Genomic DNA, 23,549 nt, shown 5'->3' on the forward strand with positions numbered 1-23,549 from the left:
GGATGAAGGTTTCATGCCCATTGTTTTAAGGCTAAAGTTTATGACCAGAATTTACATGTGGATGGTGCTTTATTGTTCTGGTTTCTGCTAGAGTGTATATGTGAAATGCCTTGTATTGTTGTTTACTGAGCAGGTGTTAGCTTGCTAAATAATGCAGTTTGTGGCCTGAGAAAACCTAAGTGTCAAAATTATGTAATTTGGGAGGGAAGGCCTCAGCAGAGCTGTTGGTTAGTGTTTAAAAACTATTGTTCAGTGAGAGACTGTGAGCATTTTGATCTTGGATATCTAACTCTGCACTCTGCCTAAGCTCACGTGCAAGTTTCTAGCACTGTGATTTCTTGTAGGAATGGTTAAAGCTAGTAAAAATTAATTGGGCATTTTTCTTTGAAATCAGACCTGTCCTACTGTATTATTTTACGTTTCTGTGTGATCTCTGAACTCTTATATATCTCTGTAGTGTAGTAGTTTTGTCTTGTGTTTTAATTATTTATTATTAAATATTTTTTAAAACCTTCTACCTGTGGCTGGTTTGTGTAGGGATAAGCTCTACAGTACATTGCATATTTACAGATGTTATTGTAATAGGCCACTCTAAAGTAAGCCTTGACTGTTAGTCATACTACCATTGGATTATAATATTGCACAGTAATAATTGGACACCCTTTTAAGGGCATTTTAGTAGCTGATATTATTAGCTGGGTGGTTGCAGGGATTACTACCATATGGTCTGGGTAAAGGGGCACAGCTGGAGAATTTGTGTCAGCCTTTCCCAGGAGTGTCTGTGAAGTTGTATAAATACTTATCTCAAAGTGTGTGTGTGTTTTGTCAGCTACTTGGCAGGGACACGAAGCACTGGCTGGACAGAAAGGGTACTGAAGGTTCTAGCTTGCCCAGCTAGGCTGAGACCTGGACCCTATAGCTGTGCCAGTGGGGAGTCTTATTGGGGACCTGGTGAGAAAAGGAGCAACCAGCCCCAGACTGACTGTGATCTCTGTGTGCACTTAAGGGAAATTGTACTTTACTGTGTGTATTAGTTATCCTTTTCTTTTCTGAGACAACCTCCCTGTTGTTAGTGGTGAGGATTGAGGCTCCTTGATTTCTGGGCCAGGGCACGGTCGTCACATATGCATTTGAGATTGAGGCAAGGAAGCAGGTGCCTGAGCTTGGGTCATTGTTTTTTTGGGTGTGGTTTGTACTCTGGGCCTTAGAAACTCGGTAGTTTTAGAAAGAACTGAAGACGCGAAAGAAGTTGTCGGTCTGTGTCGCGTGTCGGTAGTGCGAAGTACTTCCTCGGAAGCCGGTGCCTGCTCAGCGGCTCCGGCCTATCCAAGGTAGAGACATCTGCAGGATCCTTAGTCGAAGAAGAGTCTCATGGCATACCAAACTCCGAAAGGGTCCCAGCAGCGGCCTGCGAATCGACAGAAGTGGGCATCAGGGACTGCGAAAGCACCTCACTGAGGACCGGAGAACTGGCAATTAGCTTACCAGAAGCGTTGTCGGCAGTTTTGGACCTGTGCAGTCTGTCTCTCGTTTTTATCCTTACGTTTTTTCGGAAGATCGGTAGTCGGATGGCTTACCGAAGCCATATCGGAATTCGAGGACTGAGCATGAAAATATCTAGCTACAATAAGGGCCCGATGATGCATACCTCTGGCGCTGAACAAAGCACAAAAGTGACAGTGGGGGACATTGTGGTCTGGGCCTAAACAGGTGACACAGTAAGAATGAAAGTCTAGGTGCAGTATTTGCTTTCCACAGGCGAGACAATTGTTAACTTTTACTGACATCGGTTAGAGCAAGAAAAAAGGATCCCCAATGGGGAACTTAGCTTTAGAAGAGTTCAACTTCAATTCGGAAATGAAAACTCAGGTAGCGGCCAACCGGCACTCCTGCGAACTGCTTCTGCTTTGGGCTCCTCGGCAAGAAAGACTGATGTAATGGTGTCAGCTGACTGATTTTATACCACTGACGACCTGACATCAGTCCTGGAGTGACAGTAACCGACGCAGAAATACTAAGCCTCTAGTATTTGGGCCGAATGAGGGCTACCCTGGCATGATAACCCAAATGTGATGGCTGCAACAGTGAAATACGAACATCATTAGAATGAGTGACTTCAACAACTGGCTAAGCTTCTGGTGTCATTCTAAGGGGATCCAGTAACTGTCTGCCTGGGATGACATGATCGACAGACCACAATGCTTTGCCAGAGATGGCCTGCACCTGTCGTCTTTGGGATTCCGGACACTGGCTAAGGCTCTTGCCACCCTTATAGTGCCTTTTTTAGGAAAGTTTCAAATGACAAATTCACCACCGTAACAGGTACAAGCAACCACAATCTGAAAGTAATGCTACACAGTGCTAGAAGTCTAAACCTCAAAATGCACTCACTCGAGGCACTCCTCAAAATGGAGAACATCGACATCTGTGCAGTGACAGAGACCTTGTTCAAGGCTCCAGAGAGCACCCCTGCATTACCAGGCTATAATTCATATCACACCTTTCGGTCACCTAACCTGGACTGAAACACTAAAGGCAGAGGCGTGAACATATTCATTACGGATATCCACACCTCCAGGCTTGTTGTTCAGCATAATGCATCAGAGATTATCCAAGTGCAACTAACTCTGGGCAAGACCGCAATCCAAATTGTAGCTTGCTACAGATCCCCCACCATGCCCCTAGTATCCCACTCCTCATTTCTTGATACACTGGAAAATATTAGGGTACAACACAACACCATAATAATAGGCGATTTCAACTACCCCACCATTAACTGGGAAAACTACTCATGTACCAACTCTTTTGCTCAATGTTTTCTGGAATTCATAGATTCCAATGCCTTGGATCAACTTATCCACACCCCCACCAAGGGCAGCAATATCCTAGACCAGATCATTACCAACATGGGTGACCGGTGTTCCATACCAGAGGTCACTTTCTCGTTGGTCAGATCCAGCCACAAGCTAAACCACTAGACATCCACATCCCGCCCCCACCCCCCAATTAGGGAAACCACCATAAACAATTTCTCCAAAGCCAACTTCACGCTTCTTAAGACAGAAGTGGCAAACATCACGACACCCATGCAGACGGACAATAGAGGTACAACTGTTGAATCCTACACAAATGCACTTCATTAGCATTTACACGAGTGCATGGACAGTGCTATCCCTAACAGAACTAAGACGCTATCCTCCAAAAAAAAAAAGGAAGCCAATCTGGTGGTCCCCTGCCATAAACAAATTCTACAACAAAAGAAAGAAACTGTTGCAAAAAAGAGTAAAAACCCATGATTGGAGGAACTCCCTGGTCAGCCTCAGTAAGAAGCTGAGTTCCCTCATAAAATCCTCCAAAGCTAGTTATGAAAACAAAATTGCCAGTGACTGTAAAGACAACCACAAAGCATTCTATAGCTATGTCAAGAATCTCAATGTCAACAATCAGATCTGCTCTCAGTTACAGCACAATGGCATTAATATACAGAACCAACTGATATTGCCAATATCCTGGCAGATAGGTTCAATGCTAACTTTACCCCTTTCTCACCCCCTAAAGGGCCCATCTCTATACCGGAAGAATGCAAAGTTCCTGTAATCATGGCTGCACAGGTAAAAAACACACTCTCCAAAGCAAAGAACACAACATCCATGGGACTTGACAACATCCCAGGCTGAGTTCTACATGAACTACAGAATGAACTGGCACCCCACACCCAAGTACCATGTTGAATCATAGTCTCACCTTAGGCTTTGTGCCCACTGAATGGCGTACAGCGACGGTTATCCCACTCCAAAAAGGGGGATCCAGCACGGACCCCAGGAACTACCGCCCCATTAGCCTGACGAGCCTGGTCTGCAAGGCCATGGAACGTATCATCATGGAACTTATAAACAAAGACATTGGTAATCTCCAAACTCTGGACCCCACCCAGTTCGGGTTTGTAAAAGGCAGATCATGTCTCCTAAACCTGACAGACTTCTTCAAAGCAGTCATCAAAGCCGTAGATGAGGGTAAGGTGGTTCACACAGCCTATCTAGATCTCGCCAAGGATTTCAACACCATCCCCCACTCTGGAATTATAGATAAACTCACTAAACTAGGTATAAATCCCTATGTCACAAAATGGGTTGCCAACTGGCTCACTGACAAAACCCACACTGTGAATGTAGCAAACTCCAAATCCGACTTCAGACCAGTGACAAGTGGAGTAAACACAGGGTTCACTCCTGGGTCCTCTCCTGTTTGGTATCTACTTCTCTGACGTACAGACTAACACAGCAGATCTTTGGATAATGAAGTTCACAGATGACTGCAAACTAGGAGCCACAACTGAAACTCTTAATGATGTGGACATCCTACAAAAGGGCCTCACTGAGACAGATGCCTGGTGTCAAAGCCATGGCCTCAAGCTCAATGCCAAAAAGTGCACCGTCATCCCCTCTGATAAAAGCTCTGTACCCATGAACTACCATATAGGCGATAGTCTATTTAACACCAAAAGTATGATGAGACCTTGGGACACAGGTGGACAGTAGTCTCTCCTTTGATAATCACATCGCCACAGTAGTCAGGAAATCCTTCTATGTGGCACACTTCTTCACAAAAGGTTTCCCATCCAGGAAAAAAAAGAGGTCATTGTTCCCCTCTACTCGTCACTCATTAGACTCATTATGGAGTACAACGGCCCTTTTGGTATGTACCTCACAGGGCATCTACAACAACTGGAAAGGCCGCAGAAGTACCTCACAAATAGGATTACCGGCCTCAAATAGATGCCCTACGCAGACAGTCTCAAAAAACTCCAGCTTTACTCCGTCGCATATCGGCTACTCAGAGGCGATCTCTGCCTAACATACAAAGCTATGTTAAACCCAGAACTGTTGGACATGCTCCACTTAAAGAAATCCCAATCCCTCCGAGCTACATGCTCTAGGGACCAAAACCTTGTCACCACAATAAACAGAACATGCTGGAGGGATAGATTCCTGTCCCAGAGACTTCCTATACTCTGGAACAAACTACCTTATCCATATCAAATAAAGCTCTTCATTAGCACTCAAGAAAAATCTTGATGACTGGATGGGAAACAGGAAATTCACCCCGAGGATCACTTCTGTGGCTCTGCTCGACAGGGGCACAGGAAAAGAATTTTCTTGGGTGCCAAAAGCCAGGGTAACTTTTTGCCTAGGCTTATATAGGCCCTAGTGGCAATAGCCTAGTACCTACCTATGAACCTACGTATTCATACGGATCTTCTCGACTATCTAACCCATAACCAGATTTTTTCTTCAACCCATCATGACTTCTGTACTCATCACAATACAGCTACTGCTTTGCTGAATTTTGTTAACATTATCAACACCCATAGATTAACATAAGAAATAGCATCTTGTACCTTGACCTTACTAATATGAGAGGATCTTGTACCATCCATTGCGTATCTTTATCTGACCATAAAGCAGTTTCCTTTGAAATAAATCTGAAACCACAGATTCCTTCCACCCAAGGTAATTTTAGAAGTTTCTTTAAAAAAATTCTTTAAGACAAACTACTTACTCCTAATTAATACACTTATACTGGAAACCTTCAAATCCTCACCAATCCTAGTTAACTCCACTGAATATGCCGAAATGCACAGCAGCACATTATACAAGAATGTAAACAGCTGCACAGTTGCAGCTGTACTCCACAGGAACAAGTGCAGGATGAACCCCAGAAACAAATCCACAAGGTGGAGCCATAATATCAACAAGCATTATAATAAAAGAAACAGAATTTTGACCAAAATAAGAGTAATTCCCACAATGATAGAGCCCTTGTCACTGAAATAAACAAACTCAGGAGCTTAACATCCAGCAAAGCCACGACTATGACTGAAACAGCTACCCAAGGGAAAGACGATAAGGCATTTTTCAGTTTTGTTCATAATCTCAAAAGCAGAATGTAGCAATGCGTTGAACTGATTGTGAACAACGTTACCTACAATGAGGCTGAAGTTATAGCAAACCTGCTGGCCAATAAATTTAGCTTTTACTCTAACTCTCTCTCTCCTCTGTCTTCCCATCAAGATATAATTGAAATTGGCTCGCTTTCAGCTATCCCACAAGACCAAGTCCTAAAATTGCTATCAAAAGCCAAAAATACTGCATAGATGGATCCTGACAATATCCCTGGATACATCTTAAACAGCATGAAACATGGGACTTCCAAGATGGCTACACAATGAGTAACAGCTTAATTTTAGCTCTCCCAATGTGAAAACAGAAACTCAACAGAGAAGACTAGTAGACTTTTGTGTTTATGGGTAAATTTCAGTAAGTGCACTGCCTTTATGCCAGGAAAAATGAAATTCAGTGCAGGTCTATATTACCATATGAAATGGTAATAATGCCGAATGCTCATATGAACGAATATTCCCGAGTACGAACTTGGTATTGTGGGGGGCTGTGCCCCCCCCGGTAAATATATATTCCAACTCAGAGGTCGCACTACAGTGAGGAAAGGGCAAATATTCCAAACCTCACTGTACCGCGACCCCAAAAACAGAAGTTCGTTCTTGTTAATATTCGCTCATATAAGCGTTCAGCATTATAACCATTCGATATGGTAATATAGACCCTTCACAGCATCTGGAAAAAATCAACTACAAAAAGTGAGGAAGAAACACTGACTGCGGAAAGTTCTGCAACTGTTCAGAAAAAAACAATGCAACCTCCATACATGACTTCCGGTAACCTATAGGAAGATATAAGACAACTGCACAAAGAGCTGGTTAAAATAAATGAAACACTGATGAAGTACATCAACACAAACAACAAAGGTTGGAAAAATGGAAGAAGCTTTAAATAGATACTCAGATGAAGTGATAAAGCTGCAAAAGTCAGAGGTTGAAATAAAGAAAAGGCTGGATAAATTGGAGACTACTCAAGGAAGAGATGTTTCAAAAAATAACAGAATTAGAGAACACAGCACATAGCAAAATCCTGAGAATTTCAGCTGTACCAGAGAAGCTGGAAGCACAAATAAGCAACTGGACTGGTATTCCACAGCAGGAGTTGTGTGTATGCTTCAAACCTGGCTATGAGAAAGCAACCTAGACCTTTAATAGTAAAGATACAATCCTACCAGGAAGAGTTGATTCTGACAAAACTGTGGCAGAAGGACAAAATACTTAAAGTGGCAGCAGTGTGTTTGTGGAGAATGACTACTCATTCCCTAAGTAGGAAAGCTCCCAGGTTTCAGAAGTACAAAAGAGGTACTATGACCTCTACAAATAAAACCTGTGAGCTTTCCCACATGAAAAAATTCCTCATTCTGGACATGGTTTCTCCAAATGTAATATCTTCTTCAATGGAGTCTCAACCATTACAATACACTTCAGGGGAGGCATAACGCAGAGGAGAGTTGATTTGAGTGCAGTAGGCCAGGGACTCATCTGAAGATGAATCTTCTTCACAGACTTCTTGTTTAACAGCAGCATTCCTGGGTTGAGGGGAAAGAGGGGATGCTGGAGTAGGAGGTTGCAAACTGGAAGGCCTAAGTGCCAAAAAGGCTTTCAAGATTCCTTGAGAAATAGCCTCTCAGTCTAAGGAAGGGTCCTGTGTGGGAGACATGCTTTTGTTTGTGTTTCCTTTTGAGTGGAAGGCCTACCCTAGGCTTGGATGGTTGGGCCAAAGTAGGCCTAGGCTCTGGCCCCAACATTGGCAAGACCTCAATCGAAAAGACAGAAGAGGTACTCCGAGGAACGTCGGACTCAGTGAGCCATGGTTCCACCCTTGCCATTCAAAGCAGACGTCTGCAATACCTCTGTGGATGGGCTGAAGAAACCCTCCCTAGCAGCTTCTAAATCGGTACCCACCAAAGGAGGAGGACCAAACACCGTACGTACCTCTGGGCCTTCACTGGCCTCAAGAGGGACGTCTGGGATCAAAGGTGCAGCCAAAGATTCAAGCCTTACTTTTTTCACCTTTTTCTTCGGGGGCTAACCCGATGGACCTGAAGTTCCTTCCACAGTGAGTTGTTAAGTCACTTTAGTCTCCGATTCTCAAGATACATATACATGTTAAGGGCAGACAGACAACTGCGGAGTGTTTTAGGAATGAACGCCTGACAAACGACACAGGCCTCGTGCTCGTGATCGGGAACGCAGACAGAAAAGACACTCATGTTCTGAACAATGCAACATGGGAATATATCTGTGCATAAGATGACATATTAACAGGCTGAGAAAAGTTTATTAAACATATTCTATTAAAACAGAGTCAAGGAAAAGCAAAAAAAAAAAAATGTCAACACTAAAAACATTTATGCACGGGGCAAGCCCCCCTTCACCCACACCCCGTTACTTATATATTCTAACTCCAAAATCGCACTACAATGAGTGTCTACAACAACAACCTCGGTCGCTTTTCGTTGATTTGGTTTTTCACAAAAGTGCATTTTCGGCTAAATGCACTTTCGGAAAAACAAGGTCACAAAATTACACTTCAGAGAAACATAATTTTGGTGGGTCAAGGTAGACCCATACATATATACATACACATGGTTGTCTTCTAAATGCAGAAGTTCTTCAAGATCGGACACCTTGTTTAAACTTAAGGCACACGGCACAGTCCCTTATTTTGATATGGATGTGCTTACTACATTAGAATGCTCATTAACTGAACTTTTAGATAAGGCCAACAAAGGCTTTAACTTAACTAAGTACGTGGAAGCCCTGGAACGCAGGATGCAGACCATCCTCTGTAAAGCAAGGACTGTCAAGCATCTTGTTCTCTGCAGCTACATATTCGGTTCCCCCTAGAATGCCACCAATTTCATAGCCAATTGTTGAAGCCAGTCATCTTTCCCTTGTACCACGGCATCATTCCAGTCAGTATCAAGAACTTCCCAGTATTTTTGACATTGACAGACTTCTCACAGATGTGTCTCTGCATCTCCATCAGGGATTTCACTCCAACTCAATTACTCCCACATGCACAACTACCATGTTGTTGTTGTATTTATCTTGTACAAGGGTCTAAAGGACACAATCTCTATGATGCCTCCACCACCTTACTTCACTGTCTGTTAACCCTAACACTACCCCTACACATTATATTACGAAAACCCATCTCATTAACAGTATCGCTACAAAAGACAAAAGGGCATAGATCACACAGAAAAACAAAAATGTACAACACACAATCTATCCCCTCACCTAATCCTTTCCTGTGAACACTTGCACATACACACCAACTGCTATAACAAAGTTGTGCAGATCAACACAACCACCACTTTTTCATTTTTCTTGCACACTCCTACTTACCTACAATATATACAACTTTAATTCAATCACGTGTGATTCACACAGATAAGCTTTCACTCATTTTGATTTCTCTCCTTTTTACATAAAAAAAACTTTTCAATTAAATGTGTACTGACCTTTTGAGCTACAGCTCTATACAGACAACACACCACAAAACGAAAATGCAGTCAAGGACCTAGGAACTCGGGTTGGTAACTCTCCCTCCCTCTCTTTTGACCATAACGACATGGCCAGTAAATCCATTTTGTTTTTAGCACAGCTAACTGCAAAAGGAATATATTCAGGTTCTAAACAGGTAATCACTCCTTTACATTTAGCATTGATCAGAGCAGTTATTGAGTACAAAGCCCCCTTTGTCCCAATATCTCATTAAAGATGCATCAACCAATTAGATGGACCCCAAGGGATCTTAACCAAAAAGACCAAAGACTTAAAGTTCCTGACCTAACAAGAGAGGCTGGAAGCTCTATCCCTTTATTAAGTGTCTTATAGAACTCTTGTCTCGCATACTGCTCCATAACAGACGTGGTTACAGAAAAGTTCAGTTTTGTACCTACCATAAATGTAGATGTTAGAGTGTTCACCCTGCTGCAGTCATCACACTTGGGTTATCCTGCTGTCAGGCGGTCCCACAGTCAGCCAGAGTTCCAAAGTCTTGGTCCGGCATCGGTTGCTGTCGCTTCCTCCCTGACGTCAGTGCGCCAGGGGTATACAAGAGGCATCCGACGCCATTTTCTTCAGTTTTTCTTGCCCCAGATGTCAGGTGCCCCCAGTAGGTAGGCAATACATATTGCTATATAAAAATATACATGTAAAAATAAAACAATACTTTCAGTCACAAGCAAATACACCACAGAGGTAGTATCCATACCTTTCTATCCTATAAGTCCAGCTAGTTCAGAGGGGATGGAGGGAGGATAACGTGGACTGCAGCAGGGTGAACACTCGAACATCTACATTTATGGTAGGTACAAAACTGTACTATGTTCATCGTGTTACCCTGCTGCAGTCATCACACTTGGGTTGAAATCCAAAGCTAAGGATGGGTGGTGGAGTTAAACAGAGTTAGAAGAAGCTAGTAGGCCCTGCAAAACTGCAGTGGCAAAGCCAGCTCTTGTCTTAGAATACAGAGATAAGTGATAGTGTTTGGTGAAGGTGTGCACTGAACTCCAAGTTGCAGCTTCCAGAATATCCTTGGTTGGCACCCCCCCCCCTGAGGAAGGATGCTGATGTAGCTGTAGCCCTGGTGGAGTGGGGCCTAATGCTAGCAGGCACCGGTTTCCCATGATGCGTGTAGCAGAAACGTATGCAATGCCCTATCCATTTTGAAATGGTCTGTTTTGAGATAGCTTTTCCTTGTGATCCTGCAGCATAGGCTACAAAGAGCTGGTCAGAGTTTCTGAAAGCCTTAGTTTTATCCAAGTAGTAACGTAGTTGTCTGTGAATGTCCAAAGAGTGCAGGAGTCTTTCTCCTTTGTTCTGGGGATTTGGAAAAAAGGTGGGCAAATGGAATGGTTTGGTTTAGGGCCACATTGAATACCACCTTTGGCATAAAGGAAGGGTTAGTTCATAGAGAGACTCTGTCTTGATGAAAAATGAGGAAAGGCTCCACTGCCATTAGTGCCAGTAGCTATGAGACTCTTCTAGCTGAAGTTATTGCTAGCAGCAGGACAGTTTTCCATGAAAGAAACTTTAAATCAGCTGAGAAAGCTGGTTCAAAGGGTGGCAGTGTAAGTTTTTCCAGAACAAAGTTGAGATCCCAAGTAGGTGTTGGTGCTCTCCTGGGTGGTCTTATGTACTTAGCCCCTCTGAGGTACTGTCTTAGGAGTGGATGTGAAAATAAAGGAGGATCCGTGTTGTAATGAGCTGCAATTGCTGAGGCCTGGATCTTAATAGATGAAAAGGAAAGTCCTTTGTGAAACATCTCAGTTAAATATTGTAGAATCTGAGAAATGTTTAGATCAAGTGGATTTTGGCCTTTAGCGCAAAACCTTTTCCATTTGTCTGAATAGGTTTTCCTGGTGCTGGGCCTCCTGGCCTCCAGAATGACATCCATAACAGCTTTGGATAGAGGTGTTGGTTGATTGTTTAGGTAATTAGCCATGTAGCCAGGTTTAAAGTCTTGAGCTGGCTGTGTAGAATTTGATTGTCTCGCTGGGTGAGCAGGTGAGGAATTTGTGGTAAAATCCATGATGGGCTGTGGGCCATGTTCTTTAGAATTGGATACCAGTGCTGGTGTGGCCAGTCTGGTGCAATGAGTATCATTTGTGGCCTCTCTAATCTGACTTTCAGCAGCACCTTTACTAGAAGAGGCAGTGGAGGAAAGGCATACACCGTTAATGTTTTCCAACTGAATGAGAGGGCATCCACTTTCCAAGCTTGTGGGTGGAATGTCCTTGTACAAAATTTTTGAAGTTGGTAGTTTTGGGGGTTGGCAAACAGATCTATGTCTGGGCATCCACATTTTTGAGTTATCATTGCAAATACTTGTGGATCCAGTTTCCACTCGTGGGGATCCATGATGTTTCTGCTTAGATAGTCTGCCAATGTGTTTTTCTTTCCTGGCAGGAATTGTGCTTGTAGTTGAACTTGGTAAGACAGTGCTGTGTTCCACAAGGTCATTGCTTGCCTGCGTAGGGGGTAGGAATGGGTGCTCCCTTGCTTGTTGATGTACCACATTACTGTGGTATTGTCTGTCTTTATTATTAGTTGTCCTGGGAGTAAGAGGTGCTTGAAAGCTGTTAGGGCATTCTGTACTGCTAGCATTTCCTTTTGATTGATATGCAGATGCCTTTGATCTGTAGTCCATTTGCCCTGGATGCACTGTCCTGCTATGTGTGCTCCCCAGGCATAGTCCGATGCATCTGTTGTCATAGTTTTCCTGGCTGTGGGTAATGTGAAAGGCTGACCCTTGTTAAGGTGACATGCCTGTGCCCACCATAGAAACTCCTGTTGAAGGCAGGGAATGAGTGGTATCATTGTTTCCAAGCTGTGGCTGTGCTGAGTCCATACACTTTTCAGGTACCATTGTAATTTCCTCATATGCAGTTTTGCAAATGGTATTAGTAGTATGCAAGATGCCATCAATCCCAAGGCCTGTAGAATTTTTCTTGCAGGGAGTTGGGTCTTTGTTGCCATTATTTTGAAGTATTGAGTCAGCTGTTGTTGCTTGTCTGGCGTGAGGTAAGCCATCTGGGCCTTTGTATTCAAGCTGGCACCCAGGAATATTATGTTTTGTGAGGGCACTAGTTTTGATTTCTTTTCATTTACTGTGTACCCTAGGCAACTTAGAAGGTGTTTGACAAATGCTAGATGTTTTAAAAGAATATCCTTGCTTTCTGCTTGAATAAGGCAGTCATCCAGGTATGGGTATATTTGAATTCCTCTTTGTCTGCAGTATGCAATTACTGGTACCAGGCATTTTGTGAAGACCCTGGGCACAGTAGATAAGCCAAAGGGCAGTGCAGAGAATTGATAATGGGTTGAACCTGCAATGAAGCAGAGGTATCTTCTGCAATTTTGTCTGATAGGGACATTGGCAGGTATGCCTCCTTGAGATCCAACGTTACTAGCCAAGCCTTCTTGCCCAGGATGGGAAGAAGCTGCTGTAGTGTTAGCATCTTGAAGTTTGGTACTTGCAGATAGGTGTTCAGAATTGAAAGATCCAGAATGGGTCTCCATGCTTTGTCCTTTCTGGGGACTAGAAAGAGTCTCGAGTAAAATCCTTGTCCTTGCTCCTGTATAGGTAGGTACCTGTTGAATGGCTCTCATATCCATGAGAGCTGTAATTTGTTTTTGTGCCTCTGCCCATTGATTTGGTGGCAGGTTTGGCATTCCTTTTATCCTTGGCAAGGTATGAAAGTGGAATCTGTATCCTTGTGAGACAATGTTTAGGACCCATTTGTCTTTTGTGATGATGTGTCAGTTGTCTGCAAAAAGTGCTAATTTTCCTCCCAAGGGAGCTGCCAAGAGAGATTTGCTTGGTAGTTGAAGGGTTGAGTCATTGTGTTTGTCTTCTGCTAGCTTGGGGCCTGTCTTCACCTCCTTTCTGGGTTGCGGCACCCCATTGGCGAGGTTTGTAAGGGCCTTGTGACTGACCTCTGCCCCTTGGGCATCTGTATTTGCCCCTCTGTGGTCTGTCAGAAGCTGGAAAGGACCAGTTTTTTGTTGGCCAATTTCTGCTGAAACGAGAGGGCTGTACCTGTAAAAAAATCCTTGACCGTCTGCATAGACTTTGCCTTATCCTCCATTTTCTTTAAAACCTCTTCTGCTCTGACACCAAATAAGACATCCTGCTGTAAAGGTGCATCCAATAATTTTGCTTTAACATGATCAGGTAGGGTTTGTTCTTTTAACCAAGCATGTCTGCGTATGACAGACCCAGTAACAGCTGCTCTACAGGAAGCTTCCAATGAATCAAATCCACATTGTAAAGTATGTTTGCCCACCTGTTCAGCTGCATGCAACAGATCCTGCATTTCCTTGAATTCAGCCTGTTCAGAATGTGTGCTCATTTTTTGTTTTAATTGAGACATTAGGAATTGCTGATATTTCAGCATGTGAAACTGGCAATTTAATGCTCTCATAGCCAGAGTAGCTGAGGTATACATCTTCTTTCCCCATCTATCTAGGGCTCTGGAATCCCTTTCAGAGGGTACAGGATTTTTAGCCATAGAAGCTTTAGCCCCTTTGGGACCCTGGGAAATTGTTTCTGGGTCAGCCAGAGGGCTTTTATAAAGGAATCTGTGTGTGTCAGGTACTCTGTAGTATCTGTCTGGTTTGGCTGGAGCAGGAGGTAGGGAGTCTGGATTTAGACTAGACTCTAAGTAAACATCATCCACAATATCTAAAACTGGAGGGATAGCAAGTGGTCTGTGCTGGGGTAGTAAAAGAAACTCTCGGAGCCTTTTCTTAGAATCAGAGCAGTCCTGGCCTTCCCAGTGGAAATGTTCCCTCATGGTATGTAAAGTTTCCCCAAAGGAGTAGTCTTCAGGGGGAGATGCTGAGGGAATAGAGTCTTCAGCATCAGAGTCTTCATAAGGGGGAAAAGTGTAATTCTGTTCCTCAGAAGAATCTGAGGAAACAGAAACCTGGTCAGAGGAAGCAAAAACCTCCTCTTGTCTTGGCCTTTTATCAAGGTGGGGATGGGAACCCCTGATTAGGGTAATCAAATCTTCAGCCATCTTAAGCATCTGTTTCTTAGGCATGGGGCCTTGAACAGGAGACTGATGTACAGTCTTTTTTGGTTTTAATGGAGTCTTTAGCTTAGTATAAGATTTAATGGTGAGTGTAGTCGGTCTGAAGACACCTTCTGAAACCAAAGGCGTTTCTATTGCTCCGGTGTCAGAAGGGCCTAATGAGATGGTTGTGACGGCCTAGTACACTCCGCTCGAGAATCCGAAGCTGTCTGGGGTTCCATTTCCACGGTCGTCAGGGGCTGTGTAGGCGCCTCTCTGAAAACCAGAGAACTGGCAACAGACCCAGCAGAGGCCTCGGAGTCTGGCTTGGTTCTAGGCTGCCTGTCCTTATCCTTGCATTTTTTATGCATGCCGGTAGTCGGCTGCTTCGACGGCATGATATAATTAATTTCCTACCAAAGTAATGTCGTGCGAAGTCAAAACGGTGTTTGATAGCTCGTTTATTAAACCTAGCACAAAACCGACAACCTGTGATGTCGTGGTCTGGGCCTAGGCAAGGAATACAATAAGAATGGAAGTCCTTATGAGGTATTTGCTTCCCACAAGAAATGCAATTGTTAACTTTTTCTGACATCGGACTGAGGCAAGAAAAGGTTCCCCAACAGGGTACTTAGCTTTATTGAAGACTTCGGACTGAAATTCGATTTGAAAATCTCAGGTGTCGGCCGACCGGCACTTGCGAACTACTTTTGCTTCGGGCACCGTGCGGCAAGAAAGACTTAAGAAAATGGCGTCGGATGCCTCATATACCCCTGGCGCACTGACATCAGGGAGGAAGCGACAGCAACCGACGTCGGACCAAGACTTTGGAACTCTGGCCGACTGCGGGACCGCCTGACGGCAGGATAACCCAAGTGTGATGACTGCAGCAGGGTAACACGATGAACATCCTCCTGTACCTCTGCAAGTCCAATAGCCCCAGCACTACTAGAACCAAGGACCTAAATCTTCACCAGCAGATACACAATACACAGGTTTATAACTCACAGACGCCCAAAAGAATGAGTCAGTACCTTCCTTTAAACATAACTTGTATGACAGGATGGGTATTCACAAATTTACACCGGGATTTAGACTGGTACAGTATTCCTGGAGAACAGAGGTGCAGCCTGAGGGAATGTACCAGCAGAACATAAATGGTAATAAAACTAAACAGATTTGGAATATCTATGAAAAAAAAACAACTTTTAGACAGTAGTTAAATATTTTTCTTCTCTAGTCTACAATATGAGGTCAGGATAAGATTTTAATAAATATCTGTTACAAATACATTTAAATCAGTCACACTATGAGCATCTAGCAAATTTCATGAATGCAGACTTGTACATGGTAATCTCAAGAACTTCACCTCCTGCTTACAACAGAAACTGTTAAAGCACTATGCAAATGTAGTGAAGGGTCATTCACCACATTTTAGTCTGCATTTTTTCCTGAAGATGACCATGCTGTCCTTAAGTTCATTATTAGCTTTCAGCCACTAATTAATATTTTTCAGGTTCTGTCCTAATGTGGAAGTTGTACGCTGGCTATATTTTAAAAAAACATAAGCATCTACAATGAATGCATATTCATATTCACAGCTGTGGTATTTTTCAGTATTTCCCCTTCAAATACACCAAATCCCGGTCCATGTGAGGCAGAGCACCTCGTTGGCTCTGTTCAAGAGAAATCTTGACCTGTGGATGGGAGATCGTAGGTTTACCCCGGGAATCATCTCTGTGTCACTGCTGACAGAGGCACAACAAACTAATGGGCACAGTATTTTTTCATATAAGGGGTGGCGTAAGCCACAAAACTTTGGGCTAGGCTTATAAATGCCTTAGGGCAGATTAGCCTAGTATAAACCTATGAACCTAAATAATTTCTTTATAGCATTCTCATACCTGTGAGTGCTGTGTCTGAACTATTATTATTGTTTTACAATACCTTTTGCATTGTGATGTGTTCTGACAAACATTTACTTAAGAAAGGAAGGAGCTGAAATTTCTACTGTTAAAATGGTATGGTCATTAAACTGGGTGGGTTAATATTTTAATAACAGATATGAAAATAATGGATGTTATGCTGAATCTCACCAACATAGGCAAATGTTAATGATACTAAATAATTATATAAATAATTTTTATAACGTGTTTCGCTCCATGCTCCTCATGAATGCGATAATGGACATTTTCAGTTTCTGTTCAAAATTTTCTGGCATTCAAATGTATAACATTGCATGTCTCTAACAAAAAAAAATAGCATGTACGTTGTCACAAAGTGTATACAAGCACTGACATACCCCATAGTTATTCCTGCCCATTCAAACCATTTCCTTATACTAAACTTCCTAAACAAGCAGCATATTTTCACTCTAAAAAGCTCCCATTAGTTAAATATCAAAAATGGCAGTTCCTGGCAGGAAACTTCCAATACTAAAAAGAATACTAGATTTCTTAAAGGAGAAGCAATGCTTACAGACACAAAATAAAAATATACACATTTTTAAAGAGCAACAAATCTGTGGTGAGTGGGGAATCATTCCCAACAAGGGATTTATATGCTACAAATTAAGCTGTAAGCCGATTGCTGCTCCTGTGAAGCCTCTGAGCTGCTTTTTCACAAGACAGCAAGAAAATACTGAAGAAACCTGCACTATGACTGCTGATTTCCCTCATTAGGGCTGACAAACAACAGTCAGAGTGAAGGTGTGGGACAGAGCCACAGTTTTGTGAAGCTGGTCAGTTGTACTCTGGCCAGGATACAGCCTAAAGGCTACTGCAGCAGTGAGAATGATGGTCATCATCTTAATACCTTTGGAAATTTCTCAATCAGCGATGAATTTTGACAAAGACAACCTTCTATGTTTTACTTCTGGTAGTAAAGGTGCTGTGCTTTATAGTTAAGTTGCAAAGTCATTACGTTTATTATACCTGCAGTACTTCTTAAGTCGAAGGAAAAGGATGTCATGGATTATGTAATGCAACATAAGCTGTAATGGTTATGTGGACCTTCCTATAATGCTATTGATAAAAGTAGTCTCTTATTCACAGGGTAGAAGCTTTAAGCATTTCAGAAAGGGTTCTTCTGGGGAAGATGCAGACACACATTTGTATTAATACACGATTCTATATGGTAGGCAAATGTCAAACTCGGGTTTAAGAGAACTGTGCTGCTTCTCATACTACAACAACTACTACTACTATTATTACTATAAAACAAAATGAAAAAAAAAGTTTCAGACATACCTATAAAGGCTCCTCTCTGGAAACGCTGGCATTTCCTTCTCAGAAGTCGTTCATAAAGGACCTGCATGCTGGCCTTGGCTAATTATGGGATTGCACACATATGGACTAGTTACCATGTTCTGTTTGTACATTTACTCACTGCTTAGCTAAACATTAGTTTCAAACCCTGTCATCTGCCTGATTAGTTAAATAAATGCAGTTATGGAAAGCAGTGATTTAGCGTGCTAAGAGGACAGATCATTTATGATGTACATTATAAGTTAATCTTTTTATGCAAAAGGAATAAAACATACAGAAACTGAAATACATTACCCAAATCAGAATGTAGGGTGACATTTACTTTCATGCAGTGGCTGAATAATTTTAGATTTATTTCTGAAGAAAATGATTATAGCACCTGTAGCATAATTATAGCAAATTTATGGTTGTAATAAAACAAAACATGGACTGTACCTCACAGATTATTTAATCAGCAATGCCTACTAAAACAAATTCAGCACCAGCTTTATATGGCTAAGTAAAGTGGACATACTAATGGTACACAGTTTCTAATTCCAGGATGACAAAAAGTAGAAATGCAGGAAGGACTTAAATGCCTCTGTAGATTTACATATTTTTATGGGGTGGGGGTCAGGGAAAGAGATTACATTTTCTATTCCTGAATAACAATGGGAAGCCTTACCATACCCTATGTACGTGTGTATCAAAACTAATGTGATCATCACAGAGAGAGAGACTGAGAGACCAAATGTGTGCTGCTAGTCAGTAGGGGAAAAAAAAAGGCTTCTAGCCCAAGACTATCCTTGCCAAAACAGATTTTGCCTTTGTGAACAAACATAATGTGATTAAGCTTATTTAATAATGAAAACTGCACATACAATCATAGGTTAATTTTTTTTCTATTTTTTTTTGGGCAAGACCATAACATATTTGTTGAAAAACAGGCAAGTGTGAGACATGGGAATTTGATTTTATTTTTTCAGATTTTGATGCATTTAAAGAAAACTATTTGTTTGTGTCTTTTTGCTTTTCCCGGTTAGGGGTCGCCACAGCAGAACTCTGGTCCGCTAATGATTGGCAGTGGATTTTTATGTACCTGGTTACCAGCCCTGACGCACAACATTCAACGAAGGCACGCCCCATTCACGTATGCCTCCACACAGAAGACGCTCTAACCTTAAGAAGGGGAAAGTAATTTTTTTAAAACATTTGTTAACCAAGTAAGTCCACTAGATGCATGCTTCCCTTTTCTGCAGCAACACCCAGGAACACTGTCAAGCTGACTGACTTGTTCAGAGTCACACAACACGCAAAAGAGGATAAAAAGTATCGATGTACCCTTGGCTACAGGAAGCAGCTGGTTAACAGCTCAGAGTTGTAATCCTCTGAACTAAGAGCAGATTTGAAAGAAGACCACTAATAAAAAGAACAGCAGCAGCCCTAAAACAGACCCCATGAGGGACACCTTTGTCTTTTGCAGTAAAATATTATGATCATCTGTTTCAAACAAGTACTGGACATTCAAGAATATGGTACTTGTTAAAGTCTTTGATCCATGCTTGTGTTAATTTGGATGGGAAGACTATAAACAGTAGCATGTATACTACATGTGGGTTAAAACACATGCTGCATGTAAAATGCTATATTGCTATACTTGCTCTAATAACTGTTTAAAGACCATTTTTTTCAAGAATTTTTGCTAAAGGGCTAATACTGGCAATTGGAGAGTAGTCAGTCATAGAGGTTGGTGTAGTGATTTTTAAGTGAGCACATTTAAAACTAGGGGGAATTATGCCAGTTACAAGTAAATAGTACAAAATACATGTAAGAGGATATCAAAGTACAGTGTCTATTTGAAGTATTTTTGGATGAAAATGTGGAATTTACATTTAAAGTAAAAGACACTTTTCTACTTTTCTCCCCTCTGCTTGCCAGCAATCAAATCTCACCCAAATGGACTAGAGTCCATTTGTTACCCAGCAGTGAGAGAAGAGCTCCTGCGTGGGGAATCATATAGATTTGCTAAAGCGACAGCCATCTGAAGAATCCATCACACAAGTAGACATGGAACCATGCTCTCACCAGCATCCCAGCAATGGAAGCTATTTTTATGCCTATCCCCAACTGCTAGACAGAGGAACAAGTTAACCACATCACTACAGTGGCTGAATATAGGAAAACAATAATGGCCCCAAAATGGATGGCATGCATGCACTCTCCCAGACATCTATTTAAAGGCTACTGCTATCAATGGGGGCATGGTAAGCAGCAATCCCAGCCTAGATCACAGCTAGCCCCTATTCCAAGGGAACTAGGTATGAGGTGCATCTGGCTCTTCTCCTTCCAGGTTAAGCATGCCCATACTCCAACACCTGTGCCATCAAGCACCTAAGCCACTAAACCAGATCAGGCTGCTTGGGTTGTAGTCAGGGGGTTGTTTATACCATCAGTGTATGCAGAGGAAAAGTAAATTTGGCCTAGAAAGTCTTTTACCTTAGCTTTTGACATTGTTTTGAAACAGAAGTTAGGGGCAAGTAGAAGTTTAGTTTTTGTTTGCCTGTAATATTTCTTATGAAAATAACTAAACTTGCATCCTGTTGTGCAGCTAACCTACAGTCCTGGAAACAGTTTACATTACTTAAGAAGTGTAGAAGACTTTAATGTCTATTTTTGCCTTCCTCTTTAACAAAAATGCTAAATGTTTACATACATGAAACATAACTAGCTTATAAAATTGTACCAAAGACTGCGTTTAGTGATGACTGCTCATGTCCAGGAGGGTTGTGGTCTCTACCCCCAGTAAGAATTTACGGTGCCCCATCCACTTGTCCAAGTTCCTCTAACAGAATCATAGAGGTGTTCTGTTTCACGTGAACTGGTAGCTTGTTCCAAAGAAGCGGCAGCCACTGGGAGATAAATCTGTCCCTCCAGCATGTCCTATTTAAGTCGTAGGCCATACTTGGGTCCCTGGAATGGCTAAGCCCTAGTCCCATTTGATTTACAGATATGCAGCAAGATCATTAGGTCTGGCTCTTGGATTGCTCTGTAGGCCAGGCATAAGACTCCCATAAGAAGTCTATACGATACGCACTATAGTGACAGGGACAAGGCTTTGAGGACCTGCTCTTCGGATATGTAGGGTGGGGTGTGTGTGTGTGGGGAGGGGCTTGGGGGAAGATTTGTTGCAAGTTAGGAGGGGATAAGAGAGTGAAATTTACACCAAGCTATCCACTAGCAGGTCTATCACTGTGGGATCAGGTCAGTGTGTGTGACATCGTTGGCTAATAGTTCTGCACATGCTTGGGTCCTACTCTTTAGGTTACGTATGTAGCTGTAAAAGGCCTTATGGTTATCCATGGCTGTACTTCCTAATTTTCTCTCAAATGAGTCCTTGGAGGATTTGACAAGTTGTCTTATTAGCCTGTTGAGGCTGAGGAGGGTGCTTTTCCATTGTTGGGGCCTTGCATTTATTTCCTTGGACAGCAGCTTTTTGTGGATTTATTGTAAAGTTTGTTGTTGCTGGATGTCCACCATGGCAGCTTGTTTTTACTTGGGGCTCTGGCTTTGACTCTTTCTGGTACAGTGAAGTTTATACACTTATGCAAGTGACTGTACAGGGCTTTAGTGTAACCTTCGGTGTACTTACCACTTCCAGCTTGGGGTGGGACTTGGAATGCGTTTATACCTTCACATAGATGGGTATAATTTGCCTTGGTGAAGTTTTTTAGTACGATTTCACCTTTTGTGAGTTCTAGAGTTAGTGCCAGCTCGAAGGTGACTGATCTTTGGTCAGTTTTAACTAATGAAGGTCTGACAGTTGCAACAATGCATCTGTTTGACATGTTGGTGAGGACCAGATCTACAATGTTTGTTACCCTGTTGGGGTACGGACAATTTATTCTGGGGCATTTTAAGCCCTACTCTCACCCTAGAGCTTAACAGCAGCAAGTGCTAGCCCACTCCAGAACAGCAACAACAAGCCAGTAGCACTTTAAAGATGGTCAGACAGTACACTCTTCCAAATTTTGAAACAAAACATGTAACACAGTGAAGAATTTTAACAACTTTTTAAGTCATTTGTTCTTCAGTGGGATGCCTTGTCCCTGCCTACTGTCTGTGTAAGCACTATGTGTTTAATGGCTTTCAAAGTTATAAAACTCTTCATACTCTGAGAGTCTGTCTGTCTTTATACTGAGGTCTCTCCAATCTTAATGAAGTTAGATATTCTTTTTGCATAAGATTTAACATCAGCTTCCCTATTCCTTTGTTTTTGACAGAGCAGGATTTACAGCAAGGCTAACAAGGGTTAATGTTTAGCAGCAACAAAAGTGATACGATTTCTCAAACTCACCTGTCCTTAGTTACGTACTGCCAACCTCTCAGGTGGAGAGAAAAGTGAACCCAAATACCTCAACAGTGTGGCAGCTGGGGAAGGTCTCATGACTGCTGTTACCCACCTGTGTGATGACAGCAGCCATCTTCCATGTACCCAGAATTCGCCATCTTAGGGTCCATGATCCTACTGAAAATTAGACTAAAGGAGAATTGCCTCTTCCGAGCATCTTCCTGTTGTGGCTGTGTGTATTCAATACTGGTTCCTCTGCTTTGTAATGTATGAACACTGTGGAGGGTGCCATTTTTTGACCACAGCAATAAAGGCCTTGCTCCATTTCCCAGTATTTTTAGGTCTCCTGAACTTTTTTGACAAATAGGAGAGAATCTAAAAGGAAGGATGGAAAGGTGAGCTAGGAATGCCACTGTAGGTCAGTGCCAGATTTTGCATCCCACATGCTTCCCTCTGCCAAATGTAAAAAAAAAAAAAAAAAAAAAAAAATACAGGCCATGAGACTAATCATATTAGAAGAAGTCGGGGCCTGAATATTACCTTTTAATGATTATTCTCTTTCAAAGGCCTATTCAGCAACCCATCCAACACCTGGTACCCCTTACCACCAAACCATTTTGTAAATGTATCGTATGTATAAGATAGTTCAATGTCCACACTGACAATATGGATGACCATCTTTAGAAACATACCCATCTTATGGGAATCCCCATATGGTAGATAGGCAGAATGATTAAGAGGAGCTGGAGCTTTTCTCAAGGCTGCTGCAGAGAAATCATTACCGGTCTTGGAAGGTTTCTGCCCAGATCAGTCCTCCCAGTAAGCAGATGGAAGGCACATTGTGCGTTTTATTTTACATACTTTCTAACCTGTTTAACCAAATGTTCAGAAGTGTCCCTTTCAGGGGCAACCCAGGTGCACTTTCTGGTTAAGCGACTTACTTAACATTAAACAGTTCTTAGTTCCTGGGTACTTGCGCAAGACACAATATCCTATGCATACTTGGCAGTACCATCAGGATGTCAACTAAAGGAAGTACTGGTCAGAAGGATGGCAATGCAAACGTACACACCTTATGCAGTCTCCTTTAAAGATGAGGGTATGGAGTCTGCTGGTCAGCCACCCTTTTGATGCATTAACTGAATGTATCCACAAAACATTGGGGCTTTAGGAGGGGTATGAAAGTTATCCTCTTCTGCCTTGTCCGGATCCTCTACTGGGGAGTCAGCAAAAGAATCAATGTTTTGTTTTGATAAGGGAATTGTTGCAAAAGACCCCCTCTTGACAGGGGGCCTGAAAGGACAAAACTGCAAAAAGCCCAATGCAGTTAAGAAAGTTCCTTTATGGGGTTGAATGGCCTGTAAGGAACAGCAGTTAAAAAAAAAAAAAAGTTGCCTCCACTGACCGTACTGACATCATAAGAGCTGGCATAAAATACATCACGTAATGTTAACACATAGACACAGCTT

At 42.3% G+C, this 23,549-nt stretch overlaps 1 protein-coding gene across 1 annotated transcript in view; it reads right to left on the reverse strand.

Annotated features, from left to right (window-relative positions):
• The window catches only part of FAM135A (family with sequence similarity 135 member A), a 1,678,755-nt gene that overhangs the window by 1,215,467 nt on the left and 439,739 nt on the right, over positions 1–23,549 (reverse strand). The window contains exon 9 of the mRNA XM_044063901.1: positions 17,736–17,813. Within this exon, the coding sequence (XP_043919836.1) occupies positions 17,736–17,813 (78 nt within the window). The remainder of the gene's footprint in view (positions 1–17,735; positions 17,814–23,549) is intronic.

This window comes from Protopterus annectens, chromosome 2.part2 (genome assembly GCF_019279795.1).
Source record: "Protopterus annectens isolate FY-2018-M chromosome 2.part2, PAN1.0, whole genome shotgun sequence".
NCBI lineage: Eukaryota > Metazoa > Chordata > Ceratodontiformes > Protopteridae > Protopterus > Protopterus annectens.